The 24,920-nt window shown below is 35.1% G+C and overlaps 1 protein-coding gene across 1 annotated transcript; it reads left to right on the top strand.

Moving 5' to 3' along the window:
• Nucleotides 1–5,700: 5,700 nt before the first annotated feature.
• LOC120200401 (probable ADP-ribosylation factor GTPase-activating protein AGD9) lies at nucleotides 5,701–24,655 on the top strand. The gene is made up of 7 exons (XM_039201271.1): nucleotides 5,701–5,772; nucleotides 12,555–12,673; nucleotides 13,563–13,992; nucleotides 14,122–14,376; nucleotides 23,890–24,012; nucleotides 24,286–24,384; nucleotides 24,533–24,655. The coding sequence occupies exons 1-7, from the start codon at nucleotides 5,701–5,703 to the stop codon at nucleotides 24,653–24,655; spliced, it is 1,221 nt and encodes a 406-aa protein (XP_039057202.1).
• Nucleotides 24,656–24,920: the final 265 nt, after the last annotated feature.

Raw genomic sequence — 24,920 nt, forward strand, 5'->3', positions numbered from 1 at the left:
GTGGTACATGTCACGCCAACAATTAATCATACGTGGAAATGACATATCAACAACATGTGTTAATCGTTAGTCAATTACTGATTTTCATTCAACATGCATTATTTTGAAGAAAATGAAAGGTTAGAACTAAAATATTCCATAAATAAATAAGTATTAAAGTGATCATTTGTTGAATTATTGGAAGCTAATTTATCATTATACATGTAAAAGTATACCAGATTTTTCTAAGATAGATATACGATTTAGGTTGAACTAAAAGAATGATCCTAATGGCAAAGTGTAGTATGCTTCATCTAAGTGCCTTGAATTTGAACAATTTCATCCGTAAGATAATATAAGTTTTTTATCTAAACTAAAAGCATGAAAAATACTACTATGACACCATATGAAAATCCTAAAAATAGTATAGAACTCTAATTTAATAATATGGAGTGGGGGAAAATTAAAGAAAAGAAATATTTTGTTTTGAATTTTGATCAGGCTGGCTTCATTTCGTCTATGGGCTGCTTGCTAGCTCTTGTGTGTCGGAAGTGTTGGGTTATTTGGTCATTGGGGCCTTTTGTATTCTATGACAAATTTTTATGCTCTTTGTCTAGCGGACTGGGCCTCACGAGTTTCAAGGAAGAGTATCCTCTTTCCTTTGGGGTTAAGATGTATACGCTCTAACTGACTGAGATCAGTTTCCGTTAAATTACTTTTTTACTTTTTCTTTATATTCAATCTACTGGTCTTAAGAACCTATTGAGTGGAGGATGTTAAACTTGGATTGGGTTTAGGTGGCGTAAAAACTCGATCCACGATCATTTCTACTACGACGTTATAGAAATTATAAAATATGATTGTTTTGTAACAATTAGATAAACTTAAAGTTTAATTAAATAAAAAATTAAATAGTTTTTGTGGTAAAAGAATTATTGGTATTCATTCAAAATTTGGTTCGAGTATTATAAATATCAAAAGATTAAAAGTTGTATTTGAACAAATAATAAATAGTACTTATCCCAAATTAATTAAAAATATTTAAATTATAGTTTTTATTAATTTTACGTGCCTACAATATTTTTTTAAATTGTGTTTTAACGTATTCAAAAATAATGTCTAATGTTTAATTTTTGTTTTATTTTAGTAGTTGTCGTTGAAAACTTTATTTTTTATCAATTAAAAAATTTTAATTAAAAAATATTTAAATTATAGTTTTAATAATTTTACTATTTTGGATAAATTACGCGTTTAGTACTTAAACTATTAATTTTGATCCATTTTAGTATCTAAACTTTCAAAAAAAATTAAAAAACATGTCTAATGCTTAGTTTTTGTTTCATTTTAATATCCACCATTAAAAATTTTAGTTTTTAATTTATTTTAGTACCTCGTTCAAACTTTAATGTTAATTTTTTTAAAAAAATTGAAAGTTTAGGTACTAAAATAGATTAAAAATGATAATTTATGTACTAAACGTGTTAAAGTTTTAATGACAGGTACTAAAATGAAATGAAAACTAAACATTATATATGATTTTGAAAACAATTTAAGTTTAAGCACTAAAACAGTCTAAAACTAATAGTTTAGGTATTAAATATATAATTTATCCTACTATTTTAAATGTTTGGTCCGTCATAGATGTTAAAATTTCGTCAACTACTTAAAACGTGACATATGTTGTGTTTCTAAATTTTAAAAAATTTAAATTATATTTTAAAAAGTATATTTTTAAAAATAAAAGGGTAAAGTATAGTAATGGTCACTAAACTTTTCTAAAACTTGCATTTAGGTCCCTCAACTTTTAAAACTTGTAATACAGTCCTCCAACATTTAGTCCGTTTGCAATATGGTCCCAGACGTAACCGGTCATTTGACGCAGTTTGCAATATGGTCACTGAACTTTTCAGGTGCTTGCATTTAGGTCCCCCAACTTTTAAAACTTGCAACACAATCCTCAATTTCATTATAAACCTCAAATTCCTTTTCAATCTCGAATTTCAGTTTTTGCTTCTCTCTTCTCATTTCCAGCGTAACTTTTTAGTCGGGGATGGATGGGAAATTCTAATCTAACTTTGAATTCTGTGGAGGTGTTGACTTGAATAAGGGTCCATTGAGAGAAGACCCGACCAAGGGACTATCGGGACCATCAACGATTCAAGGTGCAATGTTATATACATGTCATCTCAAGTGAAGCATAGATGTTCGATGAAATGCTTGTGAGAAAAAAATGGGGTTAAAAATGCAGAGTTGACAAATACTACTAAGATGAACTAAATATCATTGTTGAAAGTCACCAACAAAGCTAGAATTATTTTGTATAAATATCATATAATAATTTCTTCGTTTAATCCTTGTGGTTAAAGATTTTCCAACAGATGATCAAATATAATGAAATCCCAAACAACGCATTCACCTCCCAGTCTCTTTCGTTCACATGCGCTCTCATTTGGTTTTTGTTCTTCAGTTTTCCGCCATGTAAAATTGTAAACCCAGGTAGTGCTCTGTCTTTCAGTTTTTTATTTACAAAGAAAAAATAGAGGAAGAATTACTGGAACGCAATACAGACTACATTTATTTCTTAGCCTCTCCCCTCACTTGCAAGAAGGTATTTATTTTCTCTTTTGGGCTATCCGGATGTAAGCTTTTCCTATTTCGCACGTTCCCATTTTCAGCTCGCATTGTGTGTTTTTTTTTAAATTTTTATGTTTCTGGAACTGCATGTCAAGGATCTGGATATTCAGTGCTAGTTTTGAACCAAAACAATCTAGTTTTATTTCTTTCTTCTTAATTAAAACTTTTAGTACTCCTTATGAAAGATATCCAGTCCATCAGAATAGAAGTGTAAGAGGGTCCTAGGCTAAAATTTTTTAATCTTCTTGTTTGATTTTTCTTTAAATCAGGGAATTGGTTGTTAGTATCGACATAGTGAAATCGTCAGGCTCAATCCGAGAGATTGTTGGTATTAGTTTATTGAGAATTGTATTGATCCGACCTGTGGTTTTTGGTGTCCTGTGAGCTCGTATTCTTTTTAATAAGTTTTAAAAGTTGATTATGGAATTAATATATTGTGAACAAATTTAATTTTTTTAAATGTTTTGGAAATTTTACAGTTGAATCTGTATTGAATTATAACTTTAGAAGACAATTATGCATGCACACAACTCGAAAGGCATCATGACAGGGTAGTATATTTGGAGCAACTACTTGATATGTTACCCGGTCATTGCACATTTGCACCTTCATTTCTGGCATATATATGTTTGTTGGAGTGTCCTTTATGTTTTACAATGTCTTTTATTGCTGACATGACATGAATTTACAAGAATTATGGGGTCTTATGATTTTAGTTTCACTATTCGCTTTAGATTCTCATCATGTTTGGCTATTGAGGAACATTAAACTTGGAGAATTAGAAGTAATTATATGTTAAAAGGGTAGGTCATTAATGCATTTACAACTGGTAATGTTGTATTTGGCATCTAATGTCTATCTTAAACAACCCATTTGACGCCTTAGCTTTTGGAGTGACTATAACCGAACTTCTTTCCCTTTATTTATTAAGTCCTCATTTTGAATGAGTTATTAATTGATATTATTGGTTTTTTTAGTTATTGCTTGGTTGTATGTTGTAGTCCTATGAACTAAAACTCTTTACTATTTTCGTAGCCGTTAGATGTAAATGCTCAAGTTCTATCCAAACCTATTGGATTGTCATACCAAAGTGCGACAACTACGAACAAGACAAATTGGCCTTGTTACTTTTACTTCAACGATTTATACAATAACCGTGACAGGTGCACTTTTCATGTTCAAAGTGCGGCAGCCGTTGGATGTGCATGCAATAAACCTCAAATTTATATTGAAGTAAACACTGTCAAATAGCAAATTCATGTTCAAAACTTCAAAACACTTATTACATTTTAAACCCCAAATTCCAAAATACTTTAATTACATTCTAAACCCTAAATTAAAGTATTTTAGAATTTGGGGTTTAAAATATAATTGAATTATTTTAGAATTTAGGGTTTAGAATAAAATTGAGTACTGTGTTGCAAGTTTTAAAAGTTGGGGGACCTAAATGCAAGCGCCTGAAAAGTTCAGTGACCATATTGCAAATGGCGTCAAATGGTCGGTTACGTCGGGGACCATATTGCAAACGGACTAAATGTTGGAGGACTGTATTGCAAGTTTTAAAAGTTGGTGGATCTAAATGCAAGTTTTAGAAAAATTCAGTGACCATTAATATACTTTACCCAAATAAAAAACCATAACCCGTCTTTATCACTATCATTGATTAAAACAAATCATAATATGCTCAACCGTCCAAAATCCTAACTCATCGACGACCAAAAACCCTTTCTAAGATAATAATTCCTACCAACACTGCGATTTCACCCGTCTCGAACCCCATCGTTTGACAAATAGAAACGATTCTCCACTTTCACACTTAAGTGACAGTAAAGAAAAATTTAATTCACTCAATCCGTAAACTATAAATTTGTCAATTCTAAAAACTCTAAATTCTTAATCCAAATTACTTTTCATATCTATTCGTCACTATTGTCGTCAAATATCCTCACTCATTGTTGAACTCATTTTGTCGATAATTTATTTTATCTATGTTCCATCCCTCCAAATCTCTAAACTTAACTAGAGAATCAAATATTTGAAAATTTTATGACAATTTATGTAAAATAAGAAAATTTAGAATTTTTTAAAAAAGTTTAATAATTATTTTTAAATTCAATTATTAGTATTTTATAATTTTAAAAAAAATTAATGAATAAAATAATAATTTAAACATTGTCGCCTCTAACTTACTTTACAGAAAAATTAAAACAAAACCAATCCAATCGCATTTGATTAGCTTTGTTTCTAGTTTCATAATATCTCCTATTGGTAAAGCCTGAGGTAGAAATAGCAACAGGGTGGGTTTTGCTTCCCCCGTCCCCATCCCCGCCCTGTTCTTCGTCAGGTTTTTATCGTGGCGCCCCATCGGGGATTTTTTTTGCCCAGTCCCCATCTCCGACCCGAAAATATTGTACCTGAACCCGACCCGAACCCGAGAAAAATTGAGCAGCCGTAGTTTTCATAAAAAATAGAAAAACGATCACAAAAATCTGGAAAATTAGTCTACAAGATTTACAATTCAAACTAAAGTCACAAATTCAAACCCAATTCTAAATAATTGTCTAAACTCCAAAATAAAACACATACATAATTAAATACAAACTTGTTCCAACATTCAAATCATACAACGAAGAATCGAAGACTGAAGCAGTGAAGCTTACCCGCCTGCGGTTGCGTAGGAATAGAAAATACAAAGGGGAAAGCGGGAACTAGGAAACCTAGGTTAAATGTTTTGTTTGTATTATATATAATTAATATAAAAATATAAAATATTATATATATATATATATATATATATATAATCGGGGCGGGGATACCTTGCGCCGAACCCGAAAAGATCCCTGAATTTTACCTGGATACCTGACCCAACCTAATATTATTCAAACCCGACCCGACCTGAACTTATCCGACTTTCAAGTTTCCCCGTTGGGTTCGGGTCATTCTGCTATTCCTAGCCTGAGGAGGTGTTCGGTAATCGATCCCACCCTCTTCAGCCCATCAAATTTTCCTTCATTCTTCATAAATAAATAATATATTTTTCTTTCTAAACTTCAAAAATTTTGAGAAGAGAGGGAGAGGAGTGCATTGATGTTGTCGTCCGATAATCTGACAGACAAGAATGTTGCTTTTAGAAAGCTGAAAGCAAAATCAGAAAACAAGGTTTTCTCCGTCCCCTTTTTTAATATTTTCCTAGCTTTATTTGTAGACCTGATTCAGATATGATATTCCTAAGTTGATATTCGATTTTTGTGTGTGTGTGTTAGATGAAGCGATCATACCAAGGATCAAACTTGTTCAACACATAATCACTTAATGGACGTTCTACCTTTCTAATTCTAAGGGAGTCTTACTTTATTTTATTACTTATTTACTCATTTATGCTTTATATGTGTTATAAGCATGCTTTGACATTCTAAACTATGCTTGAATATTCATATATTGTCATATGTTTGCATCCTATATGATATTCATGCATGTCACATCTTTAATTAGCTTGTTTCATGCATATGTTACACATTTCTTACTTTTCTTATCATATCCATTGCATTATTATATTATCCATGGAATCATGTGTTACATTAGAATGACACTTATTACTTATTCATTACCTTGAGCATTGTAACTTATATACATTTTGTATTTAGTGCAAGGTGCATTCAAGGCAATCCAATGGAAGTGTATGACATTCAGATTGGTCGCAACTTTTGAACATGTTACAAGCATCTTTGGGTGATGAATTTTTCTTAACATTTAATCCCCTATCTCTTATCTTTCCAATGCACTTTGAATCGTATCAATCCGATATTGGGAGCTCAAGATATACCCAGATTATTGAAGATAGTGCAGGCTGGAAATAAATACGGGATTTGCAACCATTCATCTCCTTCAAAGGACTTATGCATGGGAGGAATTAATGAAGACATGCATAGGTGAGAAAATAATATTAAAATGAATCAGCACATTTGTGAGGAGGTGCAAGGATTCATTCAAAGGCTTTTATATTCATCCATTCATGCATATTCATGCAAGAAGCCAAAATAGTCATGTTCACACAAGGGGGGGAGGAGAATTTCAGCCAAGATACATTCATGAACATTCATCCATAGAAGACAAATCAACAAGTTCACACAAGGTGGGATGAATTCGGCCAAAGGATGCATTCCATTAAAGCTTGTATGTGTATCCTAGGAATCCTTAGGCCTATAAATAGTTTAGCTTTCATTTTGTAAAAGAACCAACTTTGTTTAATCAAAACTTGTGAGATTTTCTCTCTTTCTAGTTCTTTAAGAACTATATCGACTTATCAAGTGATATTGTGCTTCTGGCGTCACCTATCTTCTATCCACATTGACAGTTGTGGTTCCTATCTCTTTATAGGTAGTGGGTCCAAGTACTTTTCTACCACCCCTTAAAGAGATTTGTAAGGCTGGGTCTTTGCTCATTATAGTAATGGTGTTTCCTTGGTCTTTCTAAGATACTATCCATTATCTTTCATTTTCTTTCATAAACTCAACCATAACCATACCATCATTCCACCATACAAATACTTCTCTAAATCCTTTCAAAAATATCATCATCTTCATTTATTCTACTACCCTTTTTATCTTACCAACGTATTCATTCATACATGACCATTTTCTTTTAAGTCTTTTAATTTCAGGAACACTTGTGCCTTCCTAGGTCCTACAATCAAAGTGCAAGTCTTACCTCATCAAGTGGAGTAGGGCATGCTTGTATGATACAGTAATAAGAGTTAAGGTGGAAGCAAGCAAGTTGTGAAGTTTTGATTCAATGAATCAAGCAAAACCAACAGTAAAAAAATAAGTGCTATTCAAAAATCATTAAAAAACATACAAAAAAAAAAGGAAAGACAGAATCAAAGCAAGAAAGAGAATAAAAGTGAAATCAAAAGGTGATCTACAATAACAATTGCAAGAAAGCCTGAAGCCATTTTCAAGACTTTGATTGTGGCTAGGGAAGGTTGTAAGTGTCTTGTAGTAAGACTCATTTCCTTCTGTCAATTATTTTCCTTTCTACTTAAGCCAACCTTTTACTTTTTGTTTGTTTGTTTTCCTACCTAACATCATTTTGCAGCAAACACCTAAGCACTTCATTTGAAGGTCTTGAGTTAGTTCTTTTAGAACTTAACTAGAGAGAAACGAGTGGAAAAAGGCATAAAGAGCGTGTGAGATCAGAAGGGGAACTAAAAAAAGCCAAAAACATATTCTTGAGTGAAACATGAGTGCTTGAGTGGAGTGACATCATAATTTTTTTGGAGTGAGCGTGAGGTTTTGTTGTGTACAAATTGTTAAGGTCCTATTTTTACATTTTAATTTTTTTCACTAACAATGTTACTTGATATTTCATCTTCCCAAGAAATGGAGAACATTCAGCAAAGAGAGAATGCATTTCATACTCGTTGCCACGTAAATGGTAAAGTATGTCTTGTAGCCACTGATAGTGGAAGTTGTGCAAACCTTGCTAGCACATATATGGTAGAAAAGCTGGAGCTTACAATGATCAAACTTTCCAGCCCATACGATTTGCAATGATTAAACGACAAAGAAGAGTTGAAGGTCACTAAACAAGTACTTATACCATTCTCAATCGAAAGATACAAAGATGAAGTATTGTGTGATGTTGTTCCCATGAATTCAAGCCATCTTCTTTTCGGTCGACCTTGGCAGTTTGATAAACGAGCAACACATAATTGCTTCACCAATCACTTCTCATTCATCCATAATGAAAAGAAAATCACCTTGGTGCCAATGTTGCCAAATCAAGCGCATGAAGACCAAACTCAACTGAAGAAAAATATTGAAGAACATCGTGAGAAAACCAAGACATTTGGAGTTGAAAATGAGAGTGATTTTACTTGAGAAGGCCCTTAGAGTAATCGAAAATGAGAGTAAGAGCATTGATAGTGAAGATGAGTGTGTTGTAAAACATGAGAGTGAGATTGAAGAGAGAATTCAAAAAAACATGAGCATGAGAGAAAAGAATGTGAGGAGAAGAAAGTTTTACTTTCTAATAATCAATATTTTCTTCATATTCTTTCATTTGATTTTCAGGTTATTCCAAAGGCAATCTCATTACAAATTGATGAATTACATTTGTCCATTGAAGTTCCAAAGGTTGTAACATTTGGTATTCCAAAGCATGTGCTCTTTGACATTCGAAGTACATTCACTTCATATTCAAGATCCAATGAACCTTATTAAGGGAAGTTTCAATGAACGAAATTCCATTCATGAACCTTAATAAATCATGTACGTTCATTCACATTGTTAATGATGTTTCATGTTCTAACTTATTTCTATTTTGCATCACATTGAATCATTTACGTGGAAGTGTTCTTTCTTGTGATCATCAATTCAAGGAAAAGAAAAGAGCATTATCCAACTATTCAAGATTCATAATGTGGAAGGGTACAAATACTAAAGTTGGCGTGACTTACCAACTCGAAGGATTCAAAGAAATTCATGCATACCCTAATAGGCATAATGATCTTCATTCATCCTTTCTTACACTAATGGATCAATCAATGATAGAAGCCTTCAATTTGATGAAAAATCGCTCTAAAGAAGGGGGGATGATGCGATCATAACAAGGACCAAACTTCTTCAACACATAATCACTTCATGGACGTTCTACCTTGCTAATTCTAAGGGAGTCTTACCTTATTTTATTACTTATTTACTCATTTATGCTTTATATGTGTTATAAGCATGCTTTGACATTCTAAACTATGCATGAATATTCATATATTGTCCTATGTTTGCATCCTATATGATATTCATGCATGTCACATCTTTAATTAGCTTGTTTCATGCATATGTTACACGTTCCTTACTTATGTTATCATATCCATTGCATTATTATATTAGCCATGGAATCATGTGTTACATTATAATTTTACTTATTACTTATTCATTACCTTGAGTATTATAACTTATATACATTTTGTATTTAGTGCAAGGTACATTCAAGGCAATCCAATGGACAGTGGATGTCACTAAGATTAATCACAACTTTAGAACATGTTACAAGAATCTTTGGGTGATGAAATCTTCTTAATATTTAATCCAATATCTCTTATATTTCCAACTCACTTTGAATCGTATCAATCCGATATTAGGAGCTCAAGATATGACCAGATTACTGAAGACATTGCAGGTTGGAAATAAATACGGGATTCGCAACCATTCATCTCCTTCAAAGGACTTATGCATGGGAGGAATTAATGAAGACATGCATGGACGAGAAAATAATATTAAAATAAATCAGAACATTTGTGAGGAGGTGCAAGCATTCATTCAAAGGCTTTTAAGTTCATCCATTCATGCATATTCATGCAAGAAGCCAAATAGTCATGTTCACACAAGGGGGGAAGAATTTCAGCCAAGATGTATTCATAAACATTCATCCATAGAAGACAAATCAACAAGTTCACACAAGGTGGGATGAATTCGGCCAAAGGATGCATTCCATTAAAAGATGAACATCCATTCATCAAATTCATTCACCTAAGCCATGTTTTGTATCTACTTAAAGTATGAACATTCATCCATGAATGTTCACTCATTAAAGCTTGTATGTGTATCCTAGGAATCCTTAGGCCTATAAATATTTTAGCTTTCATTTTGTAAAGGAACCAACTTTATTTAATCAAAACTTGTAAGATTTTCTCTCTTTCTAGTTCTTTAAGAACTATATCGACTTATCAAGTGCTCTTGAGCTTGTGGCGTCACCTATCTTCTATCAACCTTGATACTTGTGGTTCCTATCTCTTTATAGGTAGTGGATCCAAGTCCTTTTCTACCACCCCTTAGAGAGATTTGTAAGGCTAGGTCTTTGATCATTTTAGTACTGGTTCTTCCTTGGTCTTTCTCAGATACTATCCATCATCTTCCATTTTCTTTCATAAACTCAACCATAACCATACCATCATTCCACCATACAAATACTTCTCTAAATTCTTTCAAACATATCATCATCTTCATTTATTCCGCTGCCATTTTTATCTTACCAACTTATTCATTCATACATAACCATTTTCTTTTAAGTCTTCTTTGTTGGGATCGTCGGCACACCCCATGGCGCAGCGGAAACAAAACCCGATGGTCTCACCAGCGATACAAGTACGAAAAACTGAAATCAGGAGGAAGGGATACAAATACTTACAACGGGTTCCTTGAAAAATAGCAAGGACAACAGTGAATACTGGTGGTGTAGATCGGTTTGAATCGTAAGCCTCCACGAAATCACGTCTCGGCCTCTACTCAGTTCACCTGATTGAGAGCAATATTTTTCTTCCCCAAAACAGTTTTGAGAGAAAAACGGTTGAAGGTTTTGTGTGTGTGTGTATTTAAAACGGCTGCTAGACCTAACACACCCTTTTATAGCCAAGTTACCCTAATCATATTAGGATTTTATTATTTCAAATTAATTAAATCTATATTTAATTAATTGGAATTTAATAATCCTTTTATATCCAAGTTACCCTAATAATATTAGGGATTTTATTATTTCAAATTAATTAAATCTATATTTAATTAATTGAAATTAAATATTCGGGATTATTAAAACATATATTTAATTAACTCTAGATATATATTTTAGTAACGTACAACAAATTGTACATCTTTGCTCGTTTCAATCCTAGGGTGTGACCTTGTAGGTTCTTGTAACGTTAGAAGTAATTATTAGAACAATTCTAATATTACATATAATGAGTGACATCTAGCAATATATCATTGTCACCTAAGTTACAAGAAAATATGATTCGGCATATCATCTTGGTGATTAACTCTTTTATGTATTATCCTTATGTCCTTTATATCTAGAATAGACACAAGTCTTGGAATAGTCACACTTGTATAACTCATCTATTGTTTCTTGATATCTAGAGTAGACTGTAATTAACGAATAATTTATGATATCTCATATCAACTTATTCGAGCATGTCCACGCGTTTCTAGTATTACTCAATCAAGTAGCCTGTGATAAATTTCCTATTATGTAGGAAGGACAAATCCTATCTTAATCTTACACACCCACTACATATATTGAGATATATTCAATAACAGTCTTTATAGAGCAACTAGTTACGGAGCTTGTTTAGCTGCATCAAAACATACAACAATATATGTTGGGATAGTATTGATCTCAAGTCTGAGGATCATACATATAGTCATCACCATGAGCAATGTTATGACTGTCACATAATAATCCAAGACATTTGCTCATGGTCGGTCAATCCAATACATTGTTCTCTAACAATATAATCATGTATCAATTCTGACATCTCTATGTCAATGACAACTCGTTGTCATCAATCAATAACATGTTAGTCTTAAGCGTATTATTATTGTCCATGCTCATAATAATACTTGACTAGGGATCTTTTAATAATAACAATTATGTCATTATATGGACTTTATTATCTTCCAGTTTATGTTAAACACATATATATAAATGAAAATAATAGCGACAATGCCTTTATTCAATAAAATCGGTAAATAAAAGTATTATTGCAATCATCATATGATTGGTCTTTGGGCATACTCTAACATTCTTATTTCAGGAGCACTTGCTGCCTTCCTAGGTCCTATAATCAAAGTGCAAGTCTTACCTCACCAAGTGGAGTAGGCGTGCTTGTATCATTAGATGTGTTTAATAATAACAATTATGTCATTAAATGGACTTTATTATCTTTCAGTTTATGTTAAACACATATATATATATAAATGAAAATAATAGCGACAATGCCTTTATTCAATAAAATCGGTAAATAAAAATATTATTACAATCATCATATGATTGATCTTTGGGCATACTCTAACATTCTTATTTCAGGAACACTTGCTGCCTTCCTAGGTCCTATAATCAAAGTGCAAGTCTTATCTCACCAAGTGGAGTAGGCGTGCTTGTATCATTAGATGTGTTTCGATTGCAATGCAAAGAATCCAATATGGGCGTCAGTGACTTACGGGATCTTTCTTTGCATTGATTGCTCAGCCGTTCATCGGAGTCTCGGTGTACACATCAGCTTTGTCAGGTTTTGTTATTATCATTTTAAATATGTTTTCGGAACTAGTTTTCGTGTTTTTGCTTGAATTACTGATGTTTTGTAATTTTGAGCTTCCAAGTTCTCAATCGTACGTGTAAATGCTTTCCCCCGCGCTGTAGATAAACTTTTATGAGGAGATTTATCCATCAGAACTGATACATCTAGTGTGGATTAAAATATGGAAAACGTTTTACTGACCAATTATATTCTGGAGTTTTGGAATTCCTTTGAAGGAATGAATGAAACAAGAAAATTCGGTTCTTTGTATTCTTTGCTTGTACTCCTAAATTATGAATTTTCACGTACAGAGATGACTATACACTGTTTGTTTCTAGTGTTTGTGAGAATCCTGAACTGCATTATTCTTTTGGGATTTTGTTATGTATGGTAATATAAGGTTTTCACTTGTTGATTTATACACCCAAACGGGGTAAGCTGTCCATGCATTAGCTTTTGTTCTCCCTTTGATATAGCTTTGAGATCTACTTAGGGAGGTGCCTTTTTTGATTGAAGAAACCTTTTTTTAGAGATTAATCTGTTATTAGCATAACCTGTCTATGCGTTTTGGTGTGTAACAATGTAGTATGCGCATTACCTCCCTATATTTTATTCCTTGTTTGTTAGGTTTGTCGGTGCTCATGTTTAGCCAAATCTGAAGGTACAAACACCACTTTCTCAGGAGTCAATATTGGCTTCTTTTCTGGCCAAAAAGGCAGAAGTGTTTTTTAGATATTTGGTTTTTACTGGTGAAGCATTCTTATTAGCGAGCAGTACTTGATTCTTTTGATATCAATACCACCATACCTTATTGCTCTGTGAATATATTCTCAAGTCTTCGGGTTTCTCTTTTTCTGAAAAGCGCAAATATTTTATGCAGGTCTACAAATTTAGATTCTTGGTCTCCTGAACAATTGAAAATGATGATCTATGGAGGAAACAACCGTGCTCAGGTTTTCTTTAAGCAGCATGGACGGACTGATGGAGGCAAAATTGAGGCCAAATATACTTCAAGAGCTGCTGATTTATATAGGCAAATATTATCTAAAGAAGTTGCCAAGAGTATGGCAGAAGAGGCAAGTTTGCCTTCATCTCTTATTGCTCCTCAGTTACCACAAGCACCCAATGGACTTCATCATAGCAAGATTGATGAAGATCCTAAAGGAAGTTCTTTAGGCGGGCAAGAAAAACCACTTCCTCCTTCACCGAAAGCTTCTCATAAAGTTGTTACCAGTACTGTTAAGAAACCTTTAGGTGCAAAAAGAACTGGGAAAACTAGAGGACTTAGTGCCAGAAAGCGTACTTCAAAGGTATTCCTTCCAGACCTTCCTGAGCAATGCGATTACCGCTGAAGGTTCATAAGGATATCTAGATTAGAAAGGTCAATTATTTTGGAGTTATTTTAAATACCCATGATGACATAATTTTCTTTACTGCAGCCAAGTGAAAATCTCTATGATCAAAAACCTGAAGTTGTCCCTGTTCCTTTCCCCGCCAATGACACTGCACCCATTGGCTCAGTTTTTCCATCTCGTTTTGAGTATGTAGAAAATGCTCAATCTACTGAGTTGAGTTCTGGTGGCCCACAAATTCTTAGCCATGTCGCTCCACCAAAGTCATCAAGTTTCTTTGTAGAATTTGAAATGGACAGCGGTTTTCAGAAGAAATCAAGCTCAAATACCTCAAAAGAGCAAGTGAGTAACATGACCAAGAACTTATATGTTTTGTGTATAAAACGCTGGTTAGTTTGATGAGATTGTCTCCTTTTGGTTTTAGAACATCTTACTTTCTCTACGATTCTTCGTATCATTCAAGGTAAATTGAAAACCTTGTACTGCTAGAGAGGTTTTCAACTTCACGAGGATGTCTGACATGAAGAGATTGAAATTAGTATATTATTCTGGTTGTGCTTTTAACTGGAGCCTCGAGTTGCATTTTTCATTGAAATTCAAAATTTGTACTCGGTCATTAATCTACTTGAATGTGTCACCTTTACCTAACGAATCAAATAGACTTTTGTCACAACCTGGAAAAATATAATAAATAATCAATTTGGTGAAATGTGAGGGTCAAATTAAAAGTTTCTAGAACTTGTAGGCCGTTTTAGAAGTTAAAGGAAATTTAGAGACCTAACCCTGAATTTGCCCATTTTATGTCGACAGAGAATTCTAAACTAGAAACAAATTCCCAAATATTTCCTCCCTCGCACCCCTCCTTCCAATGCCAAATTGGTCGCTATCCGGCCATTCCAGCTCACACCACCACTCCCGTTTGGTTCATCGTCGAATGGTGAACAAAACCCATCAATCATCTCGTCGTAAAACGTTGTCTAACGCTGTGAATTTCGATTCAAAGTTTCAAAGATTTTTTACTCTACCACCGTGAAAATTGTCGATTCGTCGTCGATCGTTGCTCCGTTTTCGACACTTCCCGCACCATCAAGTTCCTTACATCGTTCCGAGTCCACCAGTGTCCTTCTTGTCTCTGTTGTCACCGGAGCGTAAGGGAGGTGAGGAGGTTAAAATTTCCGGTGTTCTAAAATCGAGCTCTCTGCCGTTCAAAATTTTGAACCTAGCTTGGTAAGTATCTCAAAATCCCTTAAAAAATTTTAGAAATTTTTCTGGAAATTTTCTGGCCTCATAGGCCACTGGACGTGCCCCCACGTGAAGGGGCATTGGATGTCTTACCCGACCTGACCCGATTTGACCTGATTGTCTGCCAACCCAATTTGACATGGTCTAACATTGACCTTTGACCGTTGATCGTGGACCGCCATTGACCAAAAAGTTAAAATTTTTAAAAAATCATATTTTATATTATTTGACGTCTTGATTTTGATTCCGAAGTCCGTTTTGCGAAATTCGAACCTGAAAGCCTCATAATTGTCAGTCAAACCCAAACATGCATATGTACTTAAGAGTTTTAACTTCGAATGATTAAAGTAAGACTTGAGACTGATAAATTATTATTGTTTGAACGTACTAGAGACTTATACGACCGCTCGCCTTCTCGACCCAGTTCTTCTCGATCTGTTAGGCTACGGGAGCCGATAGTCACTCGTATGAATCGTGAACTTTTTGAATACCCGATTTAAAATATTATTTCGATATTAACTCTAATTATTATGAATTAGGTTCGAGCACTGTAGCAGAGCGTGATGAGGCCAATTCTTAGTAATTTTACTAGTGTTCCCTATGTGCTATTTAATGGTTTTAAATGGCTTGATATATATATATATATATATATATATATATATATATATATATGATTCAATGGATGATGGTTCATGAACTATGATGGAACTATGTATGATATATGAATGATTGTTTTCAATGGACGATATTATTTTACCGGATAGAGATAAAGAAATCTTTACTTGTTATATGAAATATGTTATGAGAATATTATTTAGGTAGGCTGGAGTATGGAGGTACAACTCTGATCAAGCTGGTAAATCCTTACGGACCTAAGGTAACACTTTGGTAGGCTTTCGGGCCCCAAGGTGTTCCCTTAGGTTGGCCCATTATACTAATAGGTATAAGGTTGCCTCATGGATGCAGTTCTGGGAACTGCATATGGTGTTTGGGAGGATGGTATATTATGTGATTTAATATCCTATGTTTTATCAGGATTTCCATGATACTTGACATGATGATTTATTGATGGTTTTTCATATTATGTTTTTACTGCATTAATGGGACACACTGAGCCCTAGCTCATTTTTCAAACTGTTTTCCCTTCAAATACTGGTGGATAGGCAGATTCAGGCACTTGGAGAATTGACACATTATTGAAGAACTTTTGTTGTAATGTTTCTATCTTCTGAAATGCTTTTAATTATGGTGACATAGCCTTATTTTTGAAGTACTTATATTTTTTATAATGATTAATGTTTTTGCTACTGATATTTGATTTACGATGCCCCAGATTTATTCCAAATTTTATTTATCTGGTCACTTTTAGTTTTATATTTACAGGTTGGATTTTATTGTTATTTATTATACTTTTATAAATGTCAATTTGTAATATGATTTAAGTAATCGAATAACGTTTTTAGAAAAAATGTCTTTAACAATCATTAATGTTGTATGCTAGACTTAGTCGATACGCATAGATTGGGTCTAGGGGTTACATTTAATTGGTATCAGAGCTTTTGGTTTTTAAACCTCAACTGTGTATGATTCCAAACTGGAAATACAATTTTGACATGTTTTACAAAACAAGTCACTAAGGCCATGTTATAAAGTTTTTACGATTTTAAATTGTGTTTGGGACTCCAAGTACCAATCTAATCTTAGGCTTTATTTTCTGTAGTAAACTCGAGATCCACCAAGATGAGTACTAGACGTGGTCACGGTCGAGAGGCTAGATTTGCAGACCCGATAGATGAGATACGTGTAGATCCCCTGTCTCCGATAGATGATTATACTTCTCCGACCCCAACGGATATGTCTCATGTTTCTGGTATTTTCTTGACTACTCCGATTAGAGGAGCGACCGTTACTGAGCCCGAGTCAACTAGAGTTGTATTAGATGAGAATCTTGGTAGACAATTTCTTTAGTTGATTCAGGGAACGGTCTGAGCTGTTGGCGTTGTACCCAAGGTTCCTATCTCTCAGACCCTTATTGCAAATAGTGTCAGGAAGTTTAGTGGACTTACTGGTGGAGACTCGACTGAGGCCGAGGATTGACTCAGTGATACTGAGCGACGCATGGATCAACTAGGTTTAGATCTACATCGATGTTATTTAGGAGTAATTTCTATGTTGGACGGAAATGCCCACTCCTGGTGGGAGTCTGTGGTCAGCAGTGTTCCGATCAATTGTTTGACTTGGGAATTCTTCAGAGAGCATTTTAAGAGTCATTTTCTGGGAGAGAGTTATCTAGCTCAGAGACGATAACAGTTTTAGGACTTGGTTCAGGGTGATATGTCAGTCGCCGAGTACGGGATGGAGTTCTTGAAACTGTTAAAATATGGCATTATTTTGGTTCCCACTGAGAGAGATAGATGCGCCAAATTTTCTCTCGGAATCAAATATAAGCTACGTAGGCAGGTTTGACCCATCAGGATGAGATTTTTGATGTGCTGGCGGGCAGGGCAAAAGATACTGAGAGGTGGAGGCTTTCACTCCTGTTAGGGAGTGTGTCGATTAGGAGCGATCTAAGAAATCTATTTTCCATACCGAGTCTTCTGCACAGTCAGGGAAGAGGACTCGTACTTCGGCCCCTCAAAAGAGCAATACCTATTTTAGGCCTGCAGCATCTTCACTTATAGCTGTTAGTCGAGGTGGTTCTTCGGGGATGTCTTAGGTGCCACTTTGTGATTTTTGTGGTAATCGACACAGGGGAGAGTGTCATAAGAAGATGGGTGTTTGCTACCAGTGTGGTTCTAGTGGTCATTTTCGGAGGTAATGTCCACAGCTAGCTTCATCTGAGTGGATAACTACTCTGACTTTTGCACGTTCGTAAGCATCAGTTAAGACCGCAAAAAGAGGTGGTAGTTAGGAAAAGCCTTACACATCAGCATCCAGGGTAGATAGTAGATCTCGAACCCAGTAGAATCGAGATCCTGCAGTTTCGGATGCCAGACATCCAGCTCTAGTGTATACTACCAGACATCAGGATGATAAAGATGAGCCAGAGGTTATTGTAGGTATATTTACCATATATTATGTTCCATAATTTTCATTACTAGATAATGGCTCCACTCATTCTTACGTATCGAGTTCAATATCTCAAAATCTCCAGATTCTGATTGAGGACATTGATAATACTATTACGGTTATGAGTCTAGTAAGACAGTCATTATTGGTGAATAAGGTATTTCGGCGTTGTCCTCTGGAGGTTCAGGGTGAAAGTTTTCTTGTTGACCTTATGGAACTTACTTTAGAGGAGTTCGAATTAATTCTGGGGATGGATTGATTGAATAAACATAGGGTCAATTTGGATTGTGAATACAAGATACCTACTCTAAAGACTTCTGATGGTCGGATTATTATGTTAATTGGTGAACGTCGCGGCTATCTCTCCAATATAGTTTCAGCTATGGTAATTGATCGTATGGTCTGAAAGGGATATTAAGCTTTCATTTCCTGTATTCTGATCGCTAAAGGTTCCTTGTCCATGATTGAGGAGATTTATATAGTTAGTGACTTTCTTGATGTCTTTCCAGAGGAGTTGCCAAGGTTACCTCCTGATAGAGAGGTAAAGTTCGAGATTGAGACTTATCGAGGATCTACACCTGTTTCCATGACACCTATCGCATGGCTCCAAAGGAGCTTAAGGAGTTGAAGGCTCATTTACAAGAATTATTCGATCGAGGATTTATCAGGCATAATACCTCACCCTGGGGAGTTCCAGTTCTGTTTGTGAAAAAGAAGGATGGATCGCTGAGGCTATGTATTGACTATCAGAAGTTGAACAAGATGACGGTTAAGAATAAGTACCCACTACCTAGGATTGATGACTTATTTGATCAATTGTGAGGTGCTACTGTATTCTCTAAGATTGATTTTTGTTCGGGGTACTATCAGTTAAAAGTTAAAGGTTTTGATGTTGCGAAGACTGCCATTCGTATTAGATATGTGCATTATGAGTTCTTGGTGATGCCTTTTGGTTTGACGAATGCTCTCATAACTTTTATGGATTTGATGAATCTTGTGTTCCAGTCATATTTGGATCAGTTTGTAGTAGTATTCATTGATGATATTCTGGTTTATTCCCGAACCGAGGCAGAGCATGATTAGCATTTGAAGATTGTTCTACAGACTCTGAGAGAGCATCGGTTGTATGCTAAGTTGAGCAAATGTGAGTTTTGGCTTCGAGAGGTGTCATTCATTGGGCATATTGTTTCGGCAATGGGTATTCAGGTGGATCCGAGCAAGATTGAGGCTATTATGAATTGAAAGCGACACAAGAATGTTTATGAGATTCGTAGTTTCTTGGGCTTAGCAGGTTATTATCGACGATTTGTCGAGGGTTACTACATCATTGCTGCTCCAATGACGAAGCTGTTGAGTAAGAATATCCCATTTGAATGGAGCGAAGCATAACAGGAGAGTTTTGAGAAATTAAAGGTAGTTTTGACTCAAGCACCAATGTTGACCCAACCTGAGTCCGAAAAAGATTTTATAGTGTATAGTGATTCTTTACACTTTGGACTTAGTTGTGTTCTAATGCAGGAGGGTAAGGTAGTGGCTTATGTGTCCCGTCAGCTACGACCGTATGAGTGTAATTATCTGACCCATGATTTAGAGTTAGCACTAGTGATATTTGTCTTAAAGATTGGAGACACTATCTTTATGGAGAGAAGTGTTACATTTTTACGGATCATAAGAGTTTAAAGCATCTTCTGACCCAGAAGAAGCTTAATCTGAGACAACGTCGTTGCCTAGCACTTCTAAAGGATTATGATTATGTGATTGATTATCACCCAGGTAAAGCTAACATTGTAGCGGTTGCTTTGAGTCGAAAGGAGATAACGAATTTGAGGTCCTTAATATCCAGAATGAATTTATTTGATGATGGCACTCTTTTAGCAGAATTGCAAGTTAAGACGACCTTAGTTGAAGAGATCAAGACTAAGCAATATTTTGATAGTTCATTGCTTTCCATTTTTGAGCAAGTGGAGATGGGAACAACATCAGATTATAATATTGACCAAGATGGAGTGATATGCTTCAAGGGTCGATATTGTGTGCTTGATGATGCTAAGTTGAGGCAGACTATCCTTATTAAGGCTCATAGTAGTCCATATGTTATGCACCCCAGTGGAGAAAAAATGTACTGGAATCTAAGAGAGAGATATCATTGGATTGGCATGAAGAAAGACATATATGATTTTGTGGCTAGATGTTTGACTTGTCAGCAAGTTAAGGCAAAACATCAGCATCCTTTAGAGTTGTTACAGCCTATCAAGATTCCCGAGTGAAAATGGGATCGCATTACTATGGACTTTGTTACCTTTGACCCCTTCGAAAAAGGATTCGGACTGGGTAATAGTTGATAGGCTTACAAACTCGGCTCACTTCATTCTTATACGGGTAAATTATACGTTGGACAAGCTGGCTAGATTGTATATTTCGGATATTGTCAGATTGCATGGTGTCCCGTTATCTGTCATTTCTGATCGAGATTTGAGATTTACTTCGAGATTTTGGAAGGCGCTACATATGGCTTTGGGCACAAGATTAGATTTTAGTACAACATTCAACCCACAAACTGATGATCAATCTGAGAGAGTGATTCAGATTCTGGAGGATATGTTGCGAGGATGTGTGATTGATTTTCGTGGTAGCTGAGAACTTTTTGCCTTTGGCTGAGTTTGCTTACAATAACAGCTATTAGGCCAGCATTCGTATGGCACCCTACGAAGCACTCTATGGACGTAGATGTCGCACCCTGATATGTTGGACCGAGTTGTGTGATCAGAAGACTTTGGGACCTGAGTTAGTGCACGAGACGGAGGACACAGTCAGATTGATCCGTGACCGTTTGAAAGAGACATTTGATAGACAAAAGTTTTATTCTGATCAAAGGAGGAAATATAATCAATTTGAGGTTGGAGATTAGGTCTTTTTAAAAGTATCCCGTGGAAGAAAGTACTAAGATTCAGGCGTAAGGGAAAATTGAGTCCAAGATTTATTGGACCATTTCGTATCTTGAAGAGAGTAGGACCTATTGCATACAAGATTGAGTTTCCTTCTCAACTCAGTCGTATTCATAATGTTTTTCATGTGTCTATGTTGAGGTTATATCATCCGGACCCAAGCCATATCATTCAGTAGAGGATGTTGAGTTGAGGCCATATTTATCATATGAGGAGGAACCTGTACAGATCTTAGATCAGGATGAGAGAGTGTTGCGGAACAAGCGTATTCATATGGTAATGGTCCAGTGGAGTAACAGAGGTCCTACAGATGCTACCTCAAAAACAAAAGAATCCATAAAGACTCAATTTCTACATCTGTTTACTACAAGGTAAATTTCGAGGATGAAATTTCTGTTAGAGGGGGAGAATTGTCACATCCTGGAAAAAAATAATAAATAACCAATTTGGTGAAATGTGAGGGTCAAATTAAAAGTTTCCAGAACTTGTAGGCTGTTTTAGAAGTTAAATAAATTTCAGGGATCTAAACTTGAATTTGCCCATTTTGTGTCGACAGAGAATCCTAATAAATGCGTTAAATTTGGTATCTGGTTGCAACCCAGAAACAAATTCCCAAATATTTCCTCCCCGCACCCCTTCTTCCAAGGCCAAATTTAGTCAATGTCCGGCCGTTCCAGCTCACATCACCACTCCCGTTTGGTTCATCGTCGAACAGTGAACAAAACCTTCAACCCTCTCGTCGTGAAACGTTGTCTAACGCTTTGAATTTCGATTTAAAGTTTCGAAGTTTTTTTACTCCACCGCCTTGAAAATCGTCGATTCGTCGTCGATCGTTGCTCCGTTTTCGACACCTCCCGCACCATCGAGTTTCTTGTATCGTTTCGAGTCCATTGGTGTCATTCTTGTCTCTGTTGTCACTAGAGTATAAGGGAGGTGAGGAGGTTAAGGGTTTCGACGTTTTAAAATTGAGCTCTCCGCCATTCAAAATTTTGAACCGAGCTTAGTAAGTTTCTCAAAATCCCTTAAAATAATTTTAGAAATTTTCTGGAAATTTTTCGACCTCATAAGTCACCGCACGCGCCGCCCCTGCACGTGGGGAAGGTTTACGCAGCGTGGAGTCCTGTAATTAGTTGTCTGAACTGACTCGGTCTGACTCGACCCGACCGCCTGCCCGACCCGATTTGACCCGATCCAATGTTGACCGTTAACCAAAAAGTCAAAATTTTCGAAATGTCATATTTTATATTTTTCGACGTCCTAATTCTAATTCCAAAGTTTGTTTTGCCAAATTCGAACCTGAAAGCCTCCAAATTGTCAGTCAAACCCTAACATGCATATATACTTAAGAGTTTTAACTTCGAATGATTATAGTAAGAATTGGGACTGATAAATAGTTATTGTTTGCAGATACTAGAGACTTATACGACTGTTCGCAAGCTCGACCCAACTCTTCTCGATCTGTTAGGCTACGGGAGCCGATAGTCACTCGTATGAATCGTGAACTTTTCGAATACCCGATTTAAAATATTATTATGATATTAACTCTGATTGTTATGAATTAGGAATTTATGATTCAATGGATGATGGTTCATGAACTATGATGGAACTATGCATGATATTTGAATGATTGTTTTCAATGGACGGTATTATCTTACCAGATAGGGATCATGGAAATCTTCACTTGTTATATGTAATATGTTATGAGAATATTATATGGGTAGGCTGGAGTATGGAGGTACAACTCTGATCAAGCTCGTAAATCCTTACGGACCTAAGGCAACAGTTGAGTAGGCTTTCGGGCCCCAAGGTGTTCCCTTAGGTTGACCACTTATACTAATAGGTATAAGGTTGCCCCATGGACACAGTTCTAGGAGCTGCATATGGTGTATTTGAGGAGGGTATTTTATGTGATTTAATATCCTATGTTCAGGATTTCCATGATACACATGACGTTTTATTGATGGTTTTTCATATTATGTTTTTACTGCACTAATGGGACACACTAAGCCCTAGCTCATTTTTCAAATTGTTTTTCCTCTTCAGATACTGGTGGATAGGCAGATTCAGGAACTTGGAGAATTGACACATTATTGAAGAACTTTTGTTGTAATGTTTCTACCTTCCAAAATGCTTTTAATTATGGTGACATGAGCCTTATTTTTGAAGTACTTATCTTTTTATAATGATTACTGCTTTTTCTACTGATATTTGATTTACGATGCCCCGGATTTATTCAATGTTTTATTTATCTGGTCACTTTTAGTTTTATATTTACAAGTTGAATTTTATTGTTATTTATTATGCTTTATAAATGTCAATTTGTAATATGATTTAAGTTATCGAATAACGTTTTTAGAAAAATAGAATCATTAAATGTAATATGTTAGACTTAGTCGAGACACATAGGTTTGGTCTAGGGGGTTACAACTTTATTTCCAATAATGGAGATGTCCATGTAGTGTAATGTGTGAGAATTGGGGTTGGGAAGTGTTCACCTCGTATGATGTCCCCCTGAAAAGGATAAATCTTAGTTATTATTTCCGCTTGTATCTTCTTTTTCCTTTTGGTTTTGTTTCTTATTGCTTCATTTTATTCTCAGATTCAGGAAACTGATGAAGCTAGGAGAAAGTTCTCTAATGCAAAATCTATTTCATCAGCCCAATATTTTGGTGATCATACCAGATTAGACAATGAAACTCAAGTTACATTGCAGAAATTCTCAGTACGTGCACTAGTATTTCTTTCTTGAAAGATATCATCTTTTTAAAGTCTCAAAATGCTGTATCCATATTAACCACTGACATTTATTACGTCTTATAACATCCTTAGTTTTCCAGTTGACAGTTTGCTGTAAACAAAGTAGACTTCAATAGCGTCACTTTTTCTTTCAATTTTTGGTAATCCATTTATCTGTTTTGAGCAGTAATAAGTGTTAAATTTATCCGTGAAATTTCGTTTTCTGAGATTTGACAGCCACTTTGTTTTTGTTTTGCAGGGTTCAACAGCCATCTCTAGTGCTGATCTATTCGGTCACTCTTATGATAGTTCTATTGACCTCGCTGCTAGTGATCTCATCAACCGACTCTCTTTCCAGGTCTGCAATGAATATTGCATCTGTTGAGCCTTACCTGTATTTCTAGTGCATGTGCAATTTAGGAGTTTATATTAATCATGTTTTCTTTATTGGGTTAAGTTTATTTATTATTATGATTATTATCCTCATCATCAAATATCACTTTCAGGCACAGCAAGATATTCAAACCTTAAAAACATTGCCGGAGAGACTGGAAAGAAACTTAGTTCGTTGGCATCCACTCTCATGTCAGAATCCTTTAGTTCAATGTTGTGGCTTTAAAGATATGTAGTAGTTTGTTATGTTACCAGCCTACGTGTTTTGTAGTGAATGTAAAGTGATTTAATCATAAAATTCTTTCACAGTACAAGAGAAATAATATTTTGAAAAAAAGAACCTTCAATGTTATGGCATGGTGGTTTCTTGTTACTTGTTACCACCAACAGAGGTGGTGTTTATTAGTCCCTTGGTCGCACAGTAACTGTATGTGTATGAGATACAAACCAATGAAGGCTTGACATGGTGTATTAGGAAAGGTACGTTGAAATTATGAACTA

This window comes from Hibiscus syriacus, unplaced genomic scaffold, assembly GCF_006381635.1.
Source record: "Hibiscus syriacus cultivar Baekdansim isolate YM2019G1 unplaced genomic scaffold, ASM638163v2 tig00005974_pilon, whole genome shotgun sequence".
NCBI lineage: Eukaryota > Viridiplantae > Streptophyta > Magnoliopsida > Malvales > Malvaceae > Hibiscus > Hibiscus syriacus.